The following is a 25,274-nucleotide window of genomic DNA, read 5'->3' on the forward strand; positions in this document are numbered from 1 at the left end:
TGAAGGGTGCCCCTCTCAGTCACAGTCTTGGCATTTGGATCTCAACTTTCACATGCTCGTGCCAGACTGAAGAAGACAGCACCATGTGGCCCTACATGGATATTACTGCTAGTAAGAGGACTGCAAAGGGGCCTTTGTGGCCATTTGTCCGGTCTGAAAAACACCAACCTGTGGGCAACTTCGTGAACAAAGCCCCAGCATATGATTGCATGATCTACCAGAGTTTCCAGAGTTCTCCAGAACTCTCCAGTGGGTTCTACCACTTTTTTATTTGAGCACTTTCATAAACTCTTCAGAATTTCTATCTCAAATTCTGCAGATTCAGCACAACACAGGAAAAAACAAGGACTTCCAAGTGATCCTGATCTTAAATTAAAACCTCTAAACAAAACCATGATCATTTAAGGTGTCTTTTTTTCCAACCTAATCCCATAATGGACATTTTTTAATAAAGGCATGTGGTTTGAAAATGAGCTTTTAAATTACCAGAGAAAACAAAGAACACAGAAACAGGTTTTTAAGTGGCTGTAGAAAAAAACCACATGCCATTATTTTAACTAAATTCAAAAGCTCAGGTGATTTGTCTTGTCACAGCTATAATGTATGCAGTTACTTTTCTTTAAAAGCCAGTGTTGAGGAAGGAAATGGGAGCATCATTAACAAATCCTGTAGGGCACAGAGCTTTAGCTATTTTTTTTCATTCTGTAAAATTTTCCAACTCATAGTTTTGCTGCTTCCAGCCCCCATATTAAAAATCTATTAGCAGAAAGCCTATTGAAAACATGGCCATGAGCACAAGACACTTTTTCTGGAAACACTTCTATTCAGTTCTCATGCCTGAACAAAGGCAGATTGGCACATTCAGTTATATACAAATGCCTTTGAAAGGGATCTCCCTCCCCTTTCCCATAGCCACGCGCTTCAGGGCTCTATATGCTCAAGGCAGCCAGTGAAACGTTTGAAGAATCCTGGTGGAAGCCCTTGGTCTCCCCACCCCTTCAAAGTCCTAGTCTTCTATAGTGGGAGGATTTCCCTCTAAATCCCTTTCAATAGCATATTGATGGCCTTGAAAGCTTAAATGGCATTTGTTAACCATCAGTAAATCTTGAAAACTGTTTCTGCAAATAGCCCAACTCTGAGTCTCAGCTTTTCCCATTAATCTGTACCTAAGGCCACTGAAAACTTTTTCAGAGCCTAGATAATGCCTGGATTAAAAGGTCCATTCAGAAGGGAAAACTTTAGCATTCACCTTGTGTACATAGCCATTTCACCAGTGGTATTCATGGGCTGTTATTTCAGCTCTGCATTTGTCCTGCAAACAAGACATTTTGCCACAAAGATTTGGTAGAGACATTCTTCAGTGAATTACTGAAACCTAGCCCAGCTATTTGTCATGGCTTGTTATTTTTATCAAGTGTAATCAGTGCAAATATGAACCCTAGACTGACAACTTTACAGTTATGTCACTATTTTAAGAGTGGAAGGTATGTTTCTTCTAATTCAACAATGAAAGTGATCCCAGCACAACCTGACAGCTTTATCTAACGGAACAGTCTAACATTTCCCATAAAGACTTTTTGTTTTATACTGAAAATAAAGTCAAGAACTTCAGCAAAAACATTATTCAACATTTTTACTTTATGATATTTTATAAAAATGGTATACATTTACTAGGCTTAATAATTTATGTTACATACTGCCCTGCGTTCATTTTTTAGTGCAGTACTGTAACAATTCACTTTCTCCAAATATAGCAAATGGACAAACTTTAAACCCTCAGAACCTCTGCCTGTTCTTACATCCTAATATTTGTGATCTCTTCCTGATTTTTTTTTTTTTACATTTTACATTTTTCATCCAGCAAGTTATACCAAAGCCAAGGTATTAGCTATTTCGAAGGGCACAAAGCACTTCATCATCATCACCATCATTATTATTTTGTTATTGAAATAATAAGGTAAAAATGTTTATGCGTCACAGAAAAGAAGAAAACCAGAATAAGATCATGCACTGGAGACTCCAGGCAATTTTTTAGGTGTCAGTGACACAAAACTAGACAAATTTTTCAATGCAGTTGAATTTACCCCAGTCTAGATACATCTCACTGTTTGAACAAATCAACTTTTTCACGATACTGGACAACTTATTTTGAATATCAAGAACACCCAACTTGGGGATTAGTGAAGGCCATTGGACATCCCTCACAGAGATACAAAGATTATCCTTCCCTCTAGTTTGTTGAAAGGGAGATGCTTAAGTCAAGGATTTATAAATGCAAAATCACATGAACTGTGGCTACAGGGCACATCGTGCATCTGCTTCTTCCATTTGTCTTATTGGCCACCTGTGTGTATATGTCCCACCCATTTTTTATAACAGTGGAGGAGACCTCATAATTTACATGTGAAAACTCTCTGCATTTTAGATGTGGCGTAACAAAACACCCACACTCAGCCCAACTCACTGCCAAACTAATATAAAGCCTAGTAGACAAGTTTAAACAGAAGGGTTTTTCTACTCCAAACCTGTCTCCTCTCCCCACCTCAAGTTGCTGCATAATATAATAACATTGGAGTTCTCCATGTGCCTTGACGATTTCTAGGGGAACTATGACATGGCTCTTGACTAATTAAAAGTAAACAAGGCCAGACTTCTTTATCCATGGGTCACTTCTTGAGATGGCTTAGGGTATCCTGCCTGATTTCCAATGAACACCCTCCACACTTGTAAGGGATGCACACTTCCTGCAGAGGCCATATCATACATACTCCACTGCTGAGATAACCAGCAGTACCTTAAATGGCCTAAGGCAGGTATGTGTGAGCATCCAAATGAAGTTCCAGCTTCATTAAAGAATGAAGATTGCTAAACACAGAAATCAGGAGTCATTCTGGACTTCCGTAGTTACCTGAGACCTCCATGTAACCCACTAAATATAACATTATGACCTATGGTATGACCTGTTGCCTTTGGAAGGGACAACAGAAGGCCATCTAAGATGCCCTAAGGCAAATGTATTAGACAGATACCTATGCTCAGTCAACTGCATTGACTTCTGAGACTGGGATTCAGCACTTAACACCCCTAAGTGAGCTGTCTGCAGATGAAAAAGGTTTCTGGGAACCCAGTGTACTCGTTAAAACTAGAAATACTTATCTTGTAGAAGTGACTTCCTTGGTCAATACTCTCCAATACTCTCCAATACTCTCCAATACTCCAATACTCTCCAAGTACTAATATGACTACTAGGAGAGTGACACACTACTTACTCTAAACAGCTGCATTTCTAATCAGAATGCTAATCTGGAGCTAAATATGAGTTCAGTTGATTTCAGAAGCAACTAAACTGCAAGATAAAAACTATGCAAAATTTTTGTATTACTGTTGGTGCAAGGAAATCAGACGAAGAAATCTGCTTCCTGAGTCCTTCTCTACACCAATACAAGTTTTCTGACATCTGAATCATATTGTAATGCCTTGGTGCTCACTCAAGCTTTTGTTTTAATGAAAGAAACTAAGTTTCTGTATGTAGAAAAGTGACAAGTTGTCTTTATTTTCATGAGTATATGTTAAGACTTGAGACTTGACCAATGCACTTCCTTTTATTAAGATATAAGCATATACATTTCCCTAGAAATACAGAACACTTAGTAAGGATGGTTTAGTAAAAATTGGTTAAAACCCTAATGAAAGTGAATATACGTTAGGCTGTAACAACACTTAAAGACCTTTGAAACCTTTCTTCTGTGTAACTTGTTTCATGAAAGTAGGCCTTCAGGAGCCCAGCTTCATGTGAGTTTCTATCCTTGTAGTCAGACTTCTCTGGATTCAATGAGATGGAACAAGTTTCTCTCCCATGCAGATTCTTAAGTGTCTCTAGACAAAAACCATACTTTTTGGCAAGGTTCATGCTCAGGTAAGGTCAGGGTCAGTGCTTAGCTGATGGCTTGCAGATGATTCAGAACATGGGTAAAGCTCATACACATCTTGCTAAAAAATTCTATGTAGATGTGACTTTAGATGCGTGTTGAATCCTTTTGGACTAGAAGCAAATGATTTCACAAGTGTGACATATTCCTTATAAAATTACTTTTCTGCATCATTTTGAAAGTAATGCATTTCTGTGTTACCACAACAATATTATTTATGAAACCTTTGGCCTTGTAATGAATGGAATGCTGTACAAGAAGGACAAATTTCAGGGTCAGTGTTTTCCTCTTGTAGGAGTCACTGATCCTCTAATTTCCTCATAGCTTTTGTTCTGAAAAACAGAAACTAATTTCTGTGCAACTTGAAAAGCAGCACAAAAGCAATCCCGTCCTTCCTCAGATTTGTGAATAGTAGCTGTAGGAAACTGCACCCTATCTCACATCCTATAAAAAATGTGATGTAATTCAAAGGTCTGTGAAAGGATTGCTATCTCTTTCCTCGGGAGTGCCAGGGGAGCAATTTGTGCACACTCATACCCAAGGAGCACTGGAGAGGGGCAGGAAAAAATTTTTGGGCCTAAGTAATTGCATGCTTGCTCACTTTTCCCTCCTGCACTTTTTGTGTTGAAGCAAACTTCAACTTTTCAAAGAACAACATAAAGTTAACTACTATTTAGGAACTGAGGAGACTGTAGAGTGGGAATAAAACTAATTTTGCTGTGACACTAAGCAATGCATTAAGAAGAGGGAAGAAAATACAGGTTTGAATCTCGGTACAATGCTTTATCTTTGAGGTGGTGCTGCCTCCTTAAGCAAAACCAATAAATATTCCCATACTAACTGCAATTCTTGGAGATATTTCAGTGAATGCTTCTGCTTCTCTTTTTCCATCAATTTTTGTTTTTGTGACCATGTTCTCACATTCAAACTGATATAGCTTTTGTAACTGATGCCACATGAGTAGAAATGTAAATACCGCAGATGTTCACAATACCAATGTATTTTAGGACACAGAAAGACCACTGAAAAATCTGTTATCTAGTTAAATTTACCAGTGCTATTATTCAGGCACTTTTATTTTTTTCCCCAAATACTATTCAATCCATCTTGCTGGCAAGGGAAATTAATTTTCCAAACCCAGTCTTTAAAGGATATTATTTTTTAATAGGAATATCTTTGTGATAGAATGTCTGCACCTTTTTTTCTATCCACACCATAAAATGGTTTTCTCATTCATCACAAATAGCGGTTTTATTTTCCTATGAAATCTTTTATAGAGCCTGCCTTTGTATTTTAACTGTTCCTGATGCAGCGGATCCACAATCCCAGTTATAGTGAGGACTACAATACAACTGTAACACAAAGGGTAAGTAGGGTCCTTATGCTTATATGACTTTTGAACTGTAACTTTCAAAATACAAAGTGGTAGAAGTGGACAGAATTAATAAACAGGCTGTCTGTAACTGCCAGCTGAACTACTCAGTTCTTACAGAAGATAGGGAAACCTGGAGGAAGATGTAATCCTTCACCTTCATTTAGTACAGCCTAGGCTTTCATGGTTCTTCTCTGCATCATTTTTGCACAGCACAAAAGTATATACAAATGTGAGGCCCCAATGTTTATAGGTCTGGCTGGCCTCCACAAGGATTGGGTGCTTTAGGCCCCTAATGGCCCCCCAAATACCTTCTATGCCCTTGTAAGCCAAGTTTGTGAAGTGAGAGAGCTAAAAGCTAACCAGTGCAGCCCAGTGACTTCTTCAAAGTCATGTGTGATGGACAATTTAGATATGTTTCCTTATGACAATTGGCTTGTTACTGACAGAGCACCAGACTGCTGATTGGAAGCAACCAAACTTAAAAGAATTAAAGGAACACATATTCTATGAAAGCTTATTAGTTTAATAATCCTAGTGGAGATAGCAAGTAAATATTTGCAAAACAATCTTCATTATAAAGAGAGGGACTGAAACGAGGGATTCCTGCAGCCTACTGACGTGAGTAAGACAATCTGAATATGTACTGTTTGACTGGGTAAAGATGGCAGTTCTGCCCCCTGGCATTTCATTAGATCTGCATATCAAGGGTCGTATAGAGAAACTTTGTATTTTTTAAGGCATCTTGATTTATACATAAATGGAATGGCAAAAGCTAAGGAGAAGAGGAGAAACAGCTCCCACAAAACTTAGCTGAGGCATCCCACACCCCAGTGGATGTGTCAGGCTCACAAACACAATTCATGCCTACTGAAATGTAGTCATTACCTAACAGAATCATGAGACGGGGATATCCAGTAATGTGACTTTGACTGTAGAGTTTTTCATTTCACCATGTGGCCCTAGAAACTCTCATTTTAAGCCTTATGGTAGCAGCAGATCCAGACTTTAATCAACCACTGAAATACACTAATGCCGTTGTAGAGAAAGACACCAAAATGCCTTGGGAAATCAAACAGCATTCGCAGAGAATAGCAGACATACTGTTTACATGGGTTATCTTTTTTTCACAAAGGATTCCTAAATATATTAATAATGTAATATAAATAGATTATAACTGATGTGAAATTAACCGTAAAAAATGGTGAGCTGAGTAGCATTGTAGATCATAGCGTACAATGACATCCCAGCCCATAAAGCCACCTTAATCAGGGCCTCCCTCCTATGGCACCATCCTATTTTCAATTAACAATGCTTTCAGATGAGCTGAAAAGCAGTACTTTGCTCCCACCATTACAATTTCTGCTCTTCTTTTCTTTACCCTTTTCAAAAACTTGAAAGCATTGGATTGCTAATTACTTTTATCCAGCCCATAGGAAAATTAGTTATCTTCCTGATCAAAGCAAATTAGCTGATTAGAATGCAACAGTAAAATCTCCATACTTTCAATTCCACCCCCTTTTCTCTCAGAAATGGGGCCTGTGTCAAATATGTAGGTATTTCCCACGGCCAGTCTGGACTCTGTTTCCAACAGGCTCTGGGGCTGGGACAATGGTTCTTACACAGACACTGAAGTTCTTTAGTTCAGTCATTGTGCAAGGAAAGAACTGGTAACCCCTTAGCTAGCATTTGATGAAACATCTAGATTTACATATTTCCCTAATTGCATTTTTTGAATGTGGGTGAGATTTATCTGACCAGAGTTAAATGCTTGCTTTCTTCTCCTACCTAAAACACAAACCTGTGCTCTCCAGGCAGAGCTGCATTTGGTTCTGGTCCTAGCATTAAAATTTTTCTTTTTCATTATAGTGGGACAAAGCAACATCTACCTTTACTTCTCAGAGCACTCTCTAAAGAATGGCTTGAGTAGTGTTTCCAAGGTGGCTGCTGCATTACACTGCATAACTGAATACCACTGCTAAGGAACTGACTTCAGCAGAATTTTTTATCACTTTAGCATTTTCCTATTCACTTTTTACCCTTTATAGCTCACTTCCCTTCGTGTTCCATGGCATTAATAGATAAAAGCCAAGCTATACTGCTACTTTATTTATAACCAATTACTATAAATTAACAGTAAATCTCACATTTAGCTCCATCTAAACATCACTGTGCAGCTGCCCATTTGAAAATAAAATGGTTGCCTTCTTTCACTTCAGTGGGCACAACACAAAACATCCATTGAACTTTTCCTTCACTGCAGCTGCCAAAGCCCAGCCGACTTTTAACAAACCAACCAAGCGAAATAACAATGCAGCTGCAACATTTTATGATATTTCTGTTAGTTCTCTTTTGAGACTGAAGGTGTTAATTAGGAATCAAAGAATACAACCCTGCCAGCTTTCTTTCACAAACTATACACTGGCCACTGCAGTTTTCAGAAGAAAAATAAATCTAATAAAAGGACAAAAATGTTGCTTGTCACACCAGTAACATGTATTTAAGACCCTTTGATCATGAGCTTTTTATGTAGTCTTGTCAGACAGGCTGAAAATATTTTTCCCTCTCTTTTCTCCTTTCTTTAGGCTTTTCTGAATACTGATTCTAGGGTTGTCGGGAAAGGTGAAAAACTCGGTAGAGGCTGAAATGGTTTACTGGTTAAAATGGCTTTACTGAGCAAGCTACCTTTAAATCAAATGAGATCATTACTGTTCACTTTTCTGATTCAAGTCTAAGTTGTTTTGAAATACAAATTCTCTCTTCCTGTTACAGAGCTCAGAATGATTTAGTATTTCAAGGACTTAAGCATGTGCAGGTGTTTTACTCTTAACACATCATATGTTTTGTGGAATCTCATTTTAAACCATCAAAAATCACGGTTTCCTGAATGCTGCAAAATATCCATTACATTCATAGTTTCACGTGTGTACCATACAATATATATTCAATATTTTATTTACACTTATTAACCATAATAGTATTGGAGGATTGTATATTCAATGGTAGCAGCATGAAGTCATTACCTTTGATCTGCAGTCAAAGTTAAAACCTTAAAATAGGTTTATGAAGTTAGCAAAATTGAGAATTAGTCAAGCTTACTAGCTTACCCAGCAAGAGCTTTCACTGCTAAATGCACAAATCACTTCAAAATCCATTAATCCTGCCAGGGAATGGCACAAAGAAGCTATAGTTGTTGATTTAATGATAATGAATTGAACAGGCTCTGAAGGCTACCTGCAGTGTTTTCTAAACTGTAAAACAAATAAAGTCAATTTTAAGAAACGCTTTTACAGAAGTGTATATAACAGTTTTCTTTGCCTTAAAGTCCATGCAGGAGAAGCAAGGCTTTAAAATACAATTCTATTTATCTTGTTATATGCTTAATATAATTCCTTTTAGTGTTGTATATATAGAATGTGTTTATAAAACATCCTTGCAGATTGGCTATATGGTAATGAAGAAATAGAGAACTGGCTTGAAAACGTTAAAAAGAACTGGCTTGAAAACTTGGTAACAAAAAAAGGTTCTGATCAGCTTTGTCATGTCATATGTCTCTTGCAAAGTGCAGTCTCTGGCTACTTAGGCATATAATGAGATGATTCATAATTATAAACATACATTTTCTTTAGTGCCCCAAGTGTACCATTTCTTACATTTCTGAATTTTTAAAAAATAAAGCATACAACTGGAGAATGGTTTAAGTTTTTTTAGAAATGAGAAAATGTTCACCTCTGGGTTTCTGAAAGTTTATATGAGATGATAAATGTGACTGCTATACCTCTAAGTAGGTCCTTGAAGAGGACAAAATTAGCCCTCCTAAAGTCCAGAGATGCAATCCTACTGCTTCTTCATGTGATACTAAACTCTGCCATGCCATGATCACCGCCACCAACTATCATGTCCTCAACTGATCTTCTTTATTTGTTAATACAAATACAAAGGTCCAACAACACACCTTTCCTTGTTTGCTTTTCCACCACCTGCACCAGGAAGTTATTGTCAACACACTGCCAAGAGCCTTCTGGACTGGGTATGCCTAGCTGTGTGGCCTTTCCAATAAATACCAGGGTGATGAAAGTCACCCATAAGCACTACGCCATGTGATCTTGAGGCTACTTCCAGCTGTCTGCAGAAGGTCTCACCAATGTCTTCTTCCTGGTTTGGTGGTCTGTAGTGGACACCCACAACGTTTTCACGCATATGTGCATGCCCCTTAATTCTTACCTATAAGCTTCCAACACGTTATTCCTCCCTCCCTAGGCAGAGCTCAACGTCTTCCAGTTGCTCTCACATATAAAGAGCAACTCCACCACCTTGCCTTGTTGGTTGATCTTTCCTAAGAAGTACATAGCCATCCACGACTATATTCCAGTCTTGTGAGCTATCCCACCATGTCTGAGTAACAGCTATGAGACCATGGCCCTGCCATGAACAGATCTTCCAAATCCTTCTGCTTATTCCCCATACTGCATGCACTGGTGCATAAGCATTTCAGAGAGGGACCTGAGCATGCAGTTTTCACCCTTGAGGGGTGGTAGGCCTTCTGATTCTCAAAAATGCTACCACGCTGCCCCACAAGTGATGAGCTACTACACCCAGGGGCCTCACTACCAAGCTTGGTTACATCCCCCTCCCCCTTTAAATCTGGTTTAAAGCTCTGTCAATCAGCCCCGAAATATCTTGTGCAAAGACCCTCTTCCTCCTTTGAGAAAGGTGTTTCCCATTAGGTGCCAGAAAGCCTGGTGCCATATAGCCATCCCGTTGTCAAAAAACCCAAAATTATTGCAGTGACACCAAATACAGAGCCATGTATTAAAAGACTGTATTATTCTGTTCACCCCAGTGTTGCTGCCTGCAACTGGGAAAAGAAAAGATAATCTGTGCCCCAGAATCCCTCACCACCCATCCCAGGTTCTAAAGTCTCTTTTGATCAAAGTCTCACTTTGATTTTTAGACTACCAGTATTAGCTTGCTCTCCATCTCCATGGAAGGTCAGTAATGGGTAATAGTCCAACAACCATACCAAACTAGGAAGTTTCCCAGTGACTGATGTCTTTCACCCAGGTTCCAGGGAGACAGCAAAATTCTCTGTGACGAGGGTCTACTCAGCATATTGGACCCCCTGTTCCCTTCAGATGGGAGTCACCCATTGAGTATAACCCTTCTTTTCCTCCTTACGGATGTACTTGTAATCCAAGGGTAGGTCTTTCTGACTCTGGTGTAGGCTGCCCATCATGCACATCTAATCTCTCTCAACCAGAACCTTGTATCTGTTTTAAACTACCTCTATTGAAGAGGGACTCTTAATACAGAAGCACACTTTTTCTGAGTTTCATATTCCAAATCCAATCTTCCAGAAAATTCTAAGCACTATCTTTCAATTCTGTGAATTCAGAAACTTAACAAGCAAGGGCAAGCTGCTCCTACTCAAAGAATTCAGCTGCAAAAAACCAAGTTATTTTCCCAGTGCTCTGCATGGCTAAGTGAAATCAGCAATAGTCAGGAGGCTCAGGAGTCAGGACACATAATGGCACCTTTAAAGTTGACGTCTGGTGGTTTACCTCTCCTATTGTTTTTCCTCATAGATCTAGCAAGTCCTAAATCTGTTACTTTTCACAGCTTGGAGAAAAACTCCATTTTGGTTTCTTATGGTTTTGTATGAAAATATTCTGTGCTGACAGGACTAGAAAATATATAGATAAAACATATCAGAAAATTAAGCATACATATAAAGCTTTCCCTTTCCTGTTTCTCTTCTTTTTCACTAAATCATCAATTTTATAAGATTTCATTAATTACCCTCAAGTTCTACCTTTTGATTGAATTCCATGTGTCTACTACATCCTTATCCTGTTGGCCTTTCAGACACAGTAATTATAGCAAAACAAAAAAAAAATGGCTCTCAAAGTAAGCTTCTGCAATGGCATTGAGTTTGGATTTCTTTGATGATTTTGGTAAGTAAAGAATTGGAAAAAAAAATATATTGTATTCGCTGAGCACTCACTATTTGGAGAACTCTATTTTAAAGCAATTAAAAAAACTTACCATAGAAGGATACAACAAAAAAAGATGAAGATTATTTTGTTTAGAGAGAAGATGAACACAACAGTTATACTACATAGATGCACATTGTGATTCATACTCAAAAGCTAAACCTTATAAAAAACCTCCTCCTAGATCTGTAATAGTAAATGGAGAAGCTTGAAGAAGTGTTATTGTCCAGTGTGAGGTATCTCTTTCCCACTTAATAGCTTAAAGATGGTAAGGATAGAGGTCTTAAAAGCCATATAGACACTCAGAGATGCAGACAGCAGACACAGACTTACTATGAAGGGACAAGTCCTGAGTAAATGATACGGTGCTACTAGTCCCACAGCTGGATTGTCTGATGTCACGTCACTCACACATGATCTGGCAACACAAAACAACAGGGTCTGCAACTGTGTCCCAAAGCGGGTGACTGCCAAACTCCCATGAGTATAGCATACCTTGGTATTCAAGAAAAAATGCAATGTATAGCAGAATTTCAGAAGTATTTCCATTTTGACAAAATGAAAGACTCAGATACTGAGAAAAAATACACTAATTTCTGTACCTTAATATATTTATGCTTTAAGAATTAAAAACTGTATGGAGGATCTCCACAGAAGCACTGCAGCTGATATAATTAGCCCCAAAATTCACACATTTGCATTAGTCTGCATTTGTTTATGTCTCCAGAAAACATAATATGTACAAGACATATAATGATTTTACTGGACAACTTTACATAGAACTAGCAAAGCTTGCAGTTACATTGTCAGGTCTTAAAAATGTGAAAGTTTAAGAACAGAGATGTAAGTTTTTAAGATCCATGAAAAAACAACTATTTCTACTACTAAATTAAATCCATAGTTATGACAGATCTTCATTATTTCTCACAGAAGTGGGGAGCAGTACCTCACAGATTCAGCTCTGAGTCAGTCCGAATGGGACTCCCTGGATTCTCTACCCTCTCTGGGCGAGGTAGACAATGATATAAGGCAAACCTCCTCAGAAGCCAGAGAAAGACACATAGAATTTTTCCTTGACTGTTCTGACTAATGAAACACATCCCAGGGTATCTGTGAGCTGACTCTTTATTTTTCATGAGCTGCATTATCTACTTTGATGGATGATGACATAAAGACTGATATCTGAATGTTGTTGGGGTTTCTCTCTGAGTTCAATCCCTGTGCACAGTTATGTCTTTATACTAACCCTGACACCTGACAATATATTCAAAAATTGTCTTTTAAATTGGAACTAATATACATATAGTAAATCATTAAAACATTCAAGAATTATATGTTCTGCAGCAGCACTACAGAATCATCTTAGTATGCAACTTCAAAGCCTCTTTCTCACACTGTAACTACTGAGAAATCCCACCTTATATTTTATCTCCATCAATAATAAGGCCATAGTGCATAAGGAAAAATTTTGAGCTTTGTTTGTTCTGTGTCACCCTTTCCACCTGGTCCAGCCCTGGGCTGTTTCTCTCAGGTCAGCTTACACAGTCCTGAACCATGCATTCCCCGAGTGCATCCGAGGTTACTGCAGTAGCACCAGGCTTGCTCTAACTGCACCCCAGTGGCCTGACTCAGGTGCTGCCCTGCCACACCGTCTGAAGACTTCAGTTTGCCTAATAAGCCAGGAGCTGCTCCATGAGTTAAACAGATTACAAACACACTACTTGCTTTGCCAGCTCTTCAGACTCCTCTTCCAAAGAGCACCTTGGCTAATGCTGGTCCAATGCACTTCACTTTGAACAGACTTGAAAATACACTCAGATTAATGTCTAAGCAGGCTAACCAATGTTAGATTACCAAGAATTTTAATTGCCAGAATTGTTTCTGATAAATGATACCATTTTATGGAAAAAGAACTAGCAGAAGGCTTGTTTCATGTCTAATTTTGTTTCCCTCTGTTTCAGCTAGGTAGGTATTTATCTTTAATGCTAGTAGTGATTTTGCTGACTGAAAGAATATAGATATAATGCTTTGCTACTAAGGTGTATTTTTTTTTCCTTTATGTCTTTTTGTTATTATCCTCCTGTAGCTAGGACATCTGCCCATTTACCAAGCTCATATTGTTACATGGTGATACACACAGTACTAATTTTCACTTGGTGTAATCTTGATCAGTGCATATTTATTAAGCAACCACCTTAATGCTGCCTTACAAAAGCTGTGAGCTTTTTTAATAGATGCTCTCCATGCTGAGACAATCAAAACCACTAATGAATGTTATTTACAATTAACTTCTATCACTATGTACTTAAGTAATTCATCTGCCAAATATTGAAAACCACTCTGCTTGTGTACATAACATATGGTGGTATTTGGATAGAGAGTGAGTAATTTCCCTTTGATTAGACTCACCATTACCTAACAGAATTCTCTGCAATAAAATTAACTGTGACATACCAGGAGCTCAATCCATATCATCAAAAGGAGCTTCGGTTCTAGCTTCACTGTTTTAACAAACCCTATAATAGAAGGGATAAATCTAGCAGCATCTTGAAAACATGCAGCATTTCCCTCCACACCTCCCACACAAGACATACAGCACTGCAAATATTATGATCCAGTGAATCTGGGTATTTCCTTGTGAAATCTGATGCTGTTACAGCACTGCTCCATTGTCAGACAGGCAGGAACACAGAGCTACATTGCTACAAGATGCTGCATAAATGATAAATGTAGAAAAGAGAGCACATCTGGCTTCAGGTTTATGGGATTCTTCACAGACTGGAGACAGCCATTGGAGGCAAAACAGCTGAGGCACTAATATGTACAGAGAAATGTGATTTTGGTAATGTTTGTTGTGACAATTCTTTACCTCCAGGATAAATGGAAACAACGTATCACAGTGCTGTGCAAGTATCCTCCAAAATAATCTGTTCTTTCCACTGGATACTATCAACAACATGAGACTGCAAAAGAAAAGCAAAAAGCAAAAGCAGAATTCCTTCTTCCTCGAACTGCTGGAAACTCTGTACACTTGACTGCAACTCCCTGACACAGAACACAACTCTCCTTCCAGAGTCTACACCTTGACACAAACAAGGCAATAACAAACACTTGGCTGAATGCTTCCAGTCTTTTTTTTCTAAAAAAAATAAAACTAAAAAATTTAAAGAATTTTATTCTTTCATACAGACACCATGAACAGAAATGACATACTAAAAGCTTCTCTGTGAAACATTAGAACATTAAAACTGAATCGAATGCTTCATTTTAATTACAGTAATTAATGACTTTCCAAAATCTTTAATTTTTTATAATTAAGTTCTTTTAGCACACCAACTTCACAGAATTCAATTAATTGCAGTACTATAAGCAGAGTGAGAACTACCTGAAGTCTTTCTTGGCATAAGTTTATTAAATTACACACATGGAATGACATACACAGATTATTTTGCCACTGGTTCTTTTTTTCCATTCCCTATAATGATTTATTTTAAATATATAATCCATATAACCTAAGAAATACTTCTACTACAATATTCTCTTACATAAATCTGTTTCCACACAATGGCCTTTTCTATTCTAAATGATAGCATTATTCAGTAAACACTTGTTTCATTCTAAGAACATGTACTTCAAGTTTTTAAGAATGTATGTGTCCAGCTGTGTTCTGTACCATCTCTGGCCTTCAGGCAGATAGAATATACCATAATGCTTCTCCTGCCCCTTCTTTCACATCTTCTCTCTTGGCCAGGGAGAAGTAAAGTTCTGGCACCAATGGCTCCCATTATGTATGTACAAGCAACAGGTAAAGGGCAGCATGAAGGCTCCAAATGCTGATGGACTTATAGCTGTCTCAGACCATGAGCTTTCCCAGATTTTCAGGGCTAAGCCTAAATACAATGTGAAATATACAACATGAAACCCTTACTCCACTACCAATTACTGTGCTCTACACTCAATTTTTAAAAACACCTGTCAGCAGTACTGCAAACCCATACTCTTCACAACATCACAATTATATACTTCAGTATTATTTCCACTAGGGCTAGTTAGTCACATATGTTTCTGATAATAACTACAAAAATACCTTACAAAGTCTTACAGACACATGCCACAAATGTAAAAGGTGATGTGCATTACAGCCACTTCTCTTGAGGGTTTAAAATTGGTTGAGCTGCCTGATAAGAGCCACATTTCATTACTCTATAGACACATCCTCAAACTATCTACCATCTCTTTCTTCACTAAGCCCTTTTTCCTTCTCTGTTAATTTCCCTGTAATTGTATGTGCCTGTTAATTGTTAAAGTCACTATAGTGAGGCTTTATGCAGGGACACTGTAGGACTGGAATTTACTCCCTGAGACCCCTGTCAAATCACAAAGTTGAACCTGCACTTCTTTTGGTCCTCTTCCAAATTCTTGTCTTTGAACGACTTCCCTATTTCCATATTTCACCATGCATATGGATCCTGTATTTTCTTGTCAGTGGGTCAAACACTGTTTTCAGATGCCTGCATATACTTCACTTGTTACAAAAAAGGAATCTTATACACCACAGAGTTCAGTCCACATAGCCAGCCACAAGGAAAACAAAGGCAGACTCACGTCCTTATGAAAAGAAAATGGTTTGTGATTTCACCTTATTTTACCATGCCATACTCCTAATTAAGTGTTTTTAATCTAAAGTTCTCCATCATTTATCAGCCACTGCTAAATCAATCACACTCAGATATAGGTAGATGTCCCAGATACCACATACATCAAAGAAAAGTTGAACCATTTTCTTGAATTTATAAACTACTTCATTATTGGTTGAAGGGGGGTGGGTGTTGGCCTCTTCTCCCAAATAAGTAACAACAGGACAAAAGGAAATGGCCAGGGGAGGTTTAGGCTAGGTATTAGGAAAAACTTCTTTCCTGAGAGAGTAGTCAGGAATGGGCTGCCCAGGGAGGTAGTGGAGTCACAATCCCCTATAGGGATTTAAACACCATGCAGATGACATACTTCAGGTACTTCAGGATGTGCTGCAATGTGTAATGGGCATGGTGATTTTTTTTTTTTTTTTTTTTTGGGTGGTGGGGAAGGGGCTTGAGGGTATGTGTATGTTGGCAGTTGGAGGTGGTGATATTAGAGGTATTTTCCAACAATGACAATTCTGTAATACTGTATCCAGGAGCTGAACTCAAAGGTCTCACTACCTCCATCCCTGCTAGAGCAAGCTGATCGTACATTCTATTCCCAGGAGTTCCTGCACTTTCCTCATACTTCCAAAATGGTGATCTCTGTGAACCAGGGTGTGCAAGAAAGTTTGGTTTCTGTGCCTTCATAAGGATTATCTCATTTCTAGACATGGGACAACCTGGTCTGCCCACTACCACAAGCATAACTGTAACTTCATTCATCATGTGCAAGACCAACAGGAGAAAAATTTAATTTCCATGCCAAACTGATCAAGGTTAAAAGACCCAAAGGCAAGTTACTCACCAAGGTGGTTCAGAACAGGTAACTTTCAGTGATAGTGAGAGAGAATTTTGTCTAATCTTACTTGCTTCCTTTGCCAGCTATGACTTACTTCTCCCCTCAGGGTACACAGAGACTCATTTACCAACTCAATGAATGCCAGATCAGTGCCCTTAGTCTTCCCTTAATGATGACATCATCTTACATCTGTTGTCTCATTCTCAGACTAGCATTTATATTATCACAGGATCCAGAAGACATGGTGCAACTTATCTTAAGATGCCTACTGCTGCAGAAACAAGGGCTAGGGAAGTTTTATTTCTGTGTAATACCACTGATGTAACATTTGCTCAAGGAAAGCAGATGCAGGTGTTTGGTAAAGGAAGGAATAGGGAAAAAAAAAAAAAGACAGAGAAGTAGTAGTATTAAACACCACCTTGTCTTTTTACACCTACTTCCCCTTCATAAATACCACATCAAAATATATTTTAAATTATATACTTTTCATGGGAAAATTTGTATGACACAGGCACTCATACACAAAAAAAAATCACAAAGGGTTAAGTTATACACAGTCATTATACACTGCAACTCCCAGTCCAGCAAATACTTCTGCATTACTTTCCTACTTAATGCTTAAGTTTGGTAACATTAGAAAGCATAGCTACCTTCAATTAAAAAAAAAAAAAAAGACATTCAAGTGTCTAAAAAAGAGAAAAGAGAGTTTGTGTGGTGGGAGCTATGGGTGTTTGTACTGCTTTAAGATGATACGTTTTTTACTTTTGTTAATTTGCCCACACATCTCCACACACACAGTATTATAAATCCTGCACAAAATTATTGTATCTTTATATTATAATGCAAAGGGTTTTAGCAATATTTTATGAAAAACATGTTCTTAAAATTACTTAATTGCAATTATATAATTTATACTGTTGAAAGGCACTTTGTTCCAGATTGAAATAAATACTGGGTTTACATAAGATTTTGAAATTTTTTTGAAGAAAGGCTTTGAAACAATTTTTGATATTGCTCTAAGCTATGTAATGGGGCAGTGTAGCCAAACATCTTAGGGAAACTATTCCACATGAATTAATTGATATTTGGGGAAAGGGATAATTGGTTTAGAATAATTTAAGGCCTTGATTTGACAACATTTGCACATGTGATTTCAGTGACACTCCTGACACTAAAGTTAAGTATCTGGATAAGTATTTGTAGGACTGGAGGCAAATCATACAATTGGTTCCAAACTAACAGCCCATTTGTTACCAGCCAAATCTTAATTCAGGAGTAGCTGAGTATTTTAACTGTCATTGAGGGATAACACTTCAGAGTAATTGCTTATTTCAGCAGTGTCTACACATGAAAATATAACTTGTCCTTTCTGGGATGGAACTTAGTGCTGTGGACAGTACCCTCCTCAAAACCCAAAGCTCATAGCTTTGGTAAAGGAAGGAATAGGGAAAAAAAAAAAAAGACAGAGTAGTAGTATTAAACACCACCTTGTCTTTTTACACCTACTTCCCCTTCATAAATACCACATCAAAATATATTTTAAATTATATACTTTTCATGGGAAAATTTGTATGACACAGGCACTCATACACAAAAAAAAATCACAAGTATTTTACTTTTGCTAAGTAAAATACAGCAAAATACTGAAAGTGGGAGTTGAAACATAACACACTTAGCAAAAGATCGTATCAAGCCAAGGGGCTTGATATCAAGGTGACACCCAGCTTTGGTGATCTACACTGCTATTCCATTTCATTCCTGCTTGGAGTTCCAGATATTTCTGGCACCTAGTATAATACTAGCTGGGTTGTGCACTCTTGGTTTTGAGTGATGACACCTCTCTGAGCAGCAGCTTATGGAGGTCTTTTTTCATCTAAATGGCACAGATGCGCCAGGATGGTGTTATCTGCTTGGGTGCTTCTGCTTTAATACTCATTCAAAGGTCTCTTAATTCAAACATTCCAAGCTGTTGGCCATAGGTTTTTAGGAAAAAAGGCATGCTTCTTGGGACTAAAAGCAGGACACCATGAGTTATTGTCATATATCATCAAAGCTGTTCATTGCCTTAGTTTTGTGCATTTTTCATTTAGATCTTGATTCTGAGATTTATCTCTCCAAAAGAGGGTAACACTCCTTCAGCAAGTAACAATAACACCACTTCAGGCCCAAACATTCCCAACTACTATGATTTCTTTTCTAATTCCCCAGGCATTGAATTTCTCACATTTTATCAGTAAAATTTTACAGAAGTTTCTCAGGTCTCCTCAGCAAAGAGTAGAAAGCATGCAGCAGAAGGATTTGCCTCATGAATTGCTAAATCTCTGAGAAGTAAGCATGCTTTGATCATATCTCATTCTTTTTAAAGACATTAGGTTAATTTATTCTAACTGAAGTCTAAAGCTGTTTTGGTATGTCAAAAATACCACATCGTGTTCTTGCCCTCTGACAGTTCATTTGGAACTAAAGGAACCACAAACTGTTTACCATTATTTTTACTGGGAAAAAAAATCAGAACTGCTGGGCACTTCAAGGAAGAAAGTCAGGGAAAATAGCACAAATTGGATTAATCGAGGCAATTTAAATAACCAGGAGAGGATTCAGAAAGCAATGCATGCAGATGAAATATTATCTTGTCCAGCAAACAGAATAAAAAAAAAAAAAAAGTGATCTGGACTGTGCAAAATTGGTTGCAATTTTAAACATTTGAAAGAGAAATTACATTGGAGAAAAGACTGTGTTTAACAAGGGAGCACTTGAGAAAAGTCTAATCTCTGATGGCATGCTAACTGGGAAGGTCAGCCCAGTGCACAGGTTCTCAGCTGGAGTCAGGCTCCCTGTGCCTGCTCAGCTGTCCCACACACTTCAGATACGAAACCAAAGCGAAGGGGCTTTCACCCTATGAGCTCCTTATAGTCTCCCAGCTTAAAACAGATTCCATTTCTCTGTCAATTTATGCAGTGTTTCCACAGAGCAAATGCTACAAAGGTGAGAGGTAGTGGGTGAGCGCCTAAATTCTTCCCCCCTTCTGAGCAGCACAAGGCTCTTTAGGAAGCAGTGTGAAGTTCTTCTCAGTACTGTGACATTCTCTTCTTAAATCAGATCTTAATACAATTTTTTTGCAAAGAAACTGACTTTGAATTGATATGTTTTGAAATTTAAAACATGTGCCTTGAGAATTGGCAAATATGAATTTTAACCAGGTATTACTTCTTCAGTTTTTGTGTACCTCCAATTTAACTATGCATACATTTTACCTTTGCGTATCTCCTGTTGTCCTGAGTTGAGAGGAAATGCCCTGTTTAAAAGGGGGATTTAATGTTAAACTCTAAATTCAGAAGCTGGATCCTCAACTGTGAAAAGTCTCTGACTGTTAACTGAAACCACATACAAATAATTTACTTCAACTAGAAAGGTGCAAAAATGGTTTATAAAGTTTGTAGCTATGTAAAGAAGTGCTCTCTAGGAAAAGGTAGATATTTTACTAAGTACATACATAGCACCTGAATCTTCACAAAGGGTCTTGAAGTTGTAAGAGAAAAGCTTATGTTTTTGCAAGATACCTAGGTGTTTGATCTCTTTGGAAAACTACAGTCCTTCCCAAGATAACTTAGATGAAGATGCAGACAGGACTTCAGTTTGAACTGTGAAATCAGAATGACTAAAATAATAAAAATTTACTGCAGACGGTTGGTGTTAATTTTTTGGGGTATTTCTGACACAGGAACAACAATCTTTCTCTATTTCAGAAGTGCGGTTAATTTCTGGGAATGTACTTTTTAATCATCAAAAATTAAACATTCTATTTTTCTCCCAATTTTTAATCATTTTTCTGCTTAGTAGTCTTAAACACTTTCAGATACCCTACAGAGTTTTGATGTACTCTGCAGGAATATTTATCAGCAAATATAATATGGCAATCAATGAACCTTAAGACCAAAATTTACTTTTTATATACAAACAATACCTATCCCAAAATAGCTCATTAAATAAACTATAATGTAAAAGGTAACATGCCATAATGTGCAATGTACGCATGCATGTCTATTTTAATCTAAAATGGTAACATTATGAAAAGATTCCACTTAATATTCCACTTGAAATATTCCACTAAGTTTACCACTGAGAACTTTTTTTCACAAAGAACAAAGCACCTGAACTGCTGGACAGTCCTGGTATATATAATAAATTAATTTTTCTGTGCTATCCAGGCACAGAACAGAGACCCTCAAAAATTTTAAGAGCTATCTCCTATATCATCATCACATGAGATATGAAAATAATTTTGTTTTAATATCCACAATACTAAATATTCTTCACTAGAAGCTGTCAGATTCTACACGAATTTTAATGAGTAATTACATAAAAGTAGGGTAAGGCTGTGGATAAAGAATGGAGTCTGGATAAGGCATTCTGGCTTTAATTACTGGTTTTGTCATAAACTTTAACTTTCAGCAGGCCCTTCTTTGCCTCAGTTTTCCACATCACAGTAAATGGTAACAATATTTCACTAACTCACAGACTTTGAGAATTAATGAGGGTCCCATGTGCAAGAGACCTATAGTTCCTAGCCCCTTCTTTTCACTGATAGGAAAGCGACATGCTCTTAATTTGAAACAGAGACTCAGTGCTGACCTTCATCAGCACATGGAATTCACATTTATGTCAACAGAAATTGCATTAAATACATTGAGTACCTTATTTAGCCTAAAAGTAAATGAAGAAAAAGTAATGGAAAGAAACTACTGGATTCTCCTTGTCTGCTTTTAAAAAAGTCCAACTATTCATGGCAGCAGACACAGAATCATAAATTAAACGGTTTGTGATGGCAGGCAAGAATTGCTGCATGGGAATATAAATGAGAACGGAGAAAAGTGCAGCAAGTCCATCTGTAGACTACATTTAGCTCTGATGGAAGAGAAGCATCATAAAAAACCATGCACAATTCGGTCACCATAATATATTATGCCCTGCGCATATTTGTACCAACAAACCTTAATGACCTTGGTATTTCAACTTCTCACACAATTTCTAGTGAACACAGGGGAAACATTTGCCTTTTTTTCTTTCCTATACAAATACCCAAATAAGATAAAAATGAGAGAAATTCAGGAAAAAAAAATCTTAAAAGCTCAAACTTAACACAAAGTAGTACTGCAGATAGTTTTTGGCCAGACATGTGTCCTGTGAAAGGAAAGAATTATCTAGAGAAGATGGTTTATTTGCTGGAAAGAGAGTTGGTGTAGTTTTAATCTCCTGCTTTGGTCTGAAGTAAAAATTGTCACAATGCAAAAATACATTTTTTTTTTCCTGGGGAAGCAAAAATAAATCAAGGAGAATCTGAGTGGCTCCTATGAAGCTCAGAAAGACCAACATCTCTATAATAAGCAGGTATGTTTTAAAATTTAGCATTGCTTAGCCACCTACAGAAAATGAGACTCAACAGTAGTTTAGGGAAGACAGACATGAGATACAACGCTTAATAAGACAGTAATTAATTAATTCAAGGATAATGGCCTGGAAAATTTGGAAAAGGGTGAGTGCAGCTACCTATGTGTATGAAAGTCTTTTCTACCATTACACTGGATGTCTTTTACTGCGTGACTGCAGAGTTGTCATTTAAAAATCTGCCTGTCCACAGTGTTGGGTTATGCTTTTTTTTCTTCAGGGTTTATGCTATTGAACATCACAGAAATCTTGACTAAGAGACATTTTCCTGCTGCAGAACAAGAGGACTAAAAAGTGTAGACCAGATGACAATCCTACTGAGAAGCAGATTACTTGAGGTGTATGTCTTTTCAACAGCAGAACACAAGAGGGGTATTTTGACATCATCATGCATATTTGTGTTCACTTTATCTTCACAGAACAGTCAAAACGGTAGGTTCTCTAACATCTTTCCAGTTTTAGGACTCCTCTAAGCAACCATGAATTTAGGACATCTATCCCTAGACACGGGATATGCCTTTGTTATCTTTATTCCAAAGCATTCTAGAAAACTGCATCTTGAATCTACTCAAACCCCTGATCTGCTACTTTTGAAATCAGTGGCAGATTTTTTTATGTCTTAAAGACTTTATCTTTACTATGCATAGCCAAAGTTCTACTCTACAGAAAATCATCATTCAGTAGCGCTGACTCCTGCTCCTTAACATTACCACTAGCTCTGACTTTGAAATGTTTATGGTAAAATAAGTAGAAACTGATATTGTTAAGTGAAATTTCAGAATAATATTTACATGCATGACCTTTAGAAGTGTCTTTCAGCTGTACATCCTCTTGTTAAACCAATGTTATTTTCACAAAACTAAGCTTTCTCCTAACACATACTTAACACTTGTATTGGTTGCACTTCATTTTCTACCTTGCTGATGTTGTAATATTTGTAGTTCTCTTAGAAAGGCTATTTCTAGTTTAGTTTACTTTTCTTTCTCAGATGCAACGTATGTTTTATGTCACTAACAGAGAAGTGAGTTCAGACCGATCACTTTAGTTCCTCAGATGTAATACCGCGAAAGCGTCTTTACAGTAACCATAGCAGCAAGCATGTCAACCACACGTCAAATATACAGATGGACAAACACCTCCAGAAACAGGCATACTATACGCTGGATATGCAGGATGACCCTTAAATCAGCCAGCTTCTGGACATGCAACCACAATAAACTGCATGAAATCAGTAACGAGAACAATATAATAACACTTTAAAATGCACCACGCCTTTCAACACACAAAACCAAAGGAGGCTAAACCATGACCCTTCTGACATAAAAAGAAAAAAGAGGGAAACAAAAGAAAAAAATTCCTCTCTAAAAATTCCTCCCTTTTGGGTATCTGTTGGACAACTCAAAGTTTCTCCGTTCTCTCCGTCTCTGTGCCTACACGCTGCGATCCGGCGGTTTCCTAGCGCGGCAGCCCGGATGCCCGGTGCGGGCGGCACCCCAAGGCAGCAGGAGGGCTCCGGTGGGGTAATGCGGGCCGGGCCCGGCACCGGTCGGAGCAGAGCCACCTGACCACCGCACCGGTCTCCGAGCGCTGCCCGCCTCCCGGGAGGTCGCTCGCTCGCACGATTTATTCCTTTATTTATTTTATTTCCTCAACCCGAAAGGAGATCTGTTAAAGATTAAATCAGCAGCAACCGCGGTTCACAGCCCTGTCCCGGGAAGCAAAGGTGAACATAACGTCCCCGTAGATCTAATCGGGATTCCGCTGTTGCAATCGGTTTTAATTACCCTCTAAACGGCAAATCACATGGCGATCCTCCAGGCGCCGGAGCGGGCACTGAGATAGCGAGATATTCATAAAGGCTTTACAACTCGCGCCCTGATTAAAAAGCGATTAGAAGCTTATTTGAAGTCGGGTGTTTTCTCCGGGCAGGGGCGCGGCTGCGCACCGACCCCGCGCATCTCCTGTCACCGCCGCCGGGCCACCGCGCTGCCGCCGTCCCCAGTGCTCCCTTCCTTCCCCGTCCCCCCAGCACAGGCAACCCACACTTACAGGTAGGAGGTGAAGACGCTGAGGTTAGCGGGCACAGCCGTGAGCCCCAAGTCGGAGCAGTCTGCGCGGAGGAGCACTCCCTCCTGCTCGCACCGGCACGGCGCCGGGCAGCCCCGCGGCCGCTTCCCGCCCTCCTGCGCCCCTCGCCGCAGCCCCAGCAGGCAGCACAGGAGAAGGAGGAGGGCGCGGGCCCCGCGGAACGTCGCCATGGAACTCGGGGTACGCTTATAGCCGCGGGGCGGACGCTCTCATGCCCCGCGGCGCAGAGGGGACGAAAGGCAGGCGCCCGTCTGGGCTCACGGAGGAGCTGCTCCTGCTGCGGCTGCCGCCGCTGCCGCGCCGCTGTCTGTGGTAGCATCTCAGCTTACACGCTGCTTTAAAGCCCTGGAGCCGGCACCGTGCGCCAGCTGACGCCGCCCCAGCCTTGCCCGCCGTAGCGTGGCGGGCCCTGCCCGCGCCGCCGTAGAAGCGGGGCGGGCGGGGGCGGCCGAGGGCCCGGCGGGCGGGCGGGCGGGGCGGCGGGGGTTCCCCCGCCTCCCAGCCGGGCCCGCAACCGCAGTGCCTGGGGCCTCGTTTTAGGACTGACGTTCTCTCAGGGCAGGGGCGCGGTTGATGGACGTTTCTTGAAAGTGGTGGGGCGGACCGTCTCCCCGCCACCACTCGTCTCCCCGCCACCACTCCGCACACCTCCTCCCACCTCCCCAAATTTGTGTTTGAAATTGGAACATAGGTTGTTGCCGGGGATGGGGGGATGTTTGGTTCTGAGGTAGTGGGGCTAAGTGGGAGGTGGGGTGGCTCAGAGTTGAGGTGGTGGGGCAAAGGTGCCTCGTTGGGCTGGGATGGCGGGGTCTGACCCAGATCTTAATTCGGTGAGGAAAGCTGCTTATCCATGAGCAGTCCAACAGCAGACGGAGCAGTGGTCCTGCTCAGAGATGGATGGGCATCCACTGACTTCCCTTGCTCCCACTCGGTTAAATTGCAGGCTTGCTAACATGCAGCAGTTTTCTA

The 25,274-nt window shown here is 39.3% G+C and overlaps 1 protein-coding gene across 1 annotated transcript in view; it reads right to left on the minus strand.

Moving 5' to 3' along the window:
• The window catches only part of LGR5 (leucine rich repeat containing G protein-coupled receptor 5), a 91,548-nt gene extending 66,976 nt beyond the window's left edge, over window positions 1-24,572 (minus strand). The window contains exon 1 of the mRNA XM_030451210.1: window positions 24,267-24,572. Within this exon, the coding sequence (XP_030307070.1) occupies window positions 24,267-24,475 (209 nt within the window). The 5' untranslated portion in view covers window positions 24,476-24,572. The remainder of the gene's footprint in view (window positions 1-24,266) is intronic.
• Between the last annotated feature and the right edge of the window lie 702 nt (window positions 24,573-25,274).

Source organism: Calypte anna, chromosome 1 (assembly GCF_003957555.1).
Source record: "Calypte anna isolate BGI_N300 chromosome 1, bCalAnn1_v1.p, whole genome shotgun sequence".
NCBI classification, from domain to species: domain Eukaryota; kingdom Metazoa; phylum Chordata; class Aves; order Apodiformes; family Trochilidae; genus Calypte; species Calypte anna.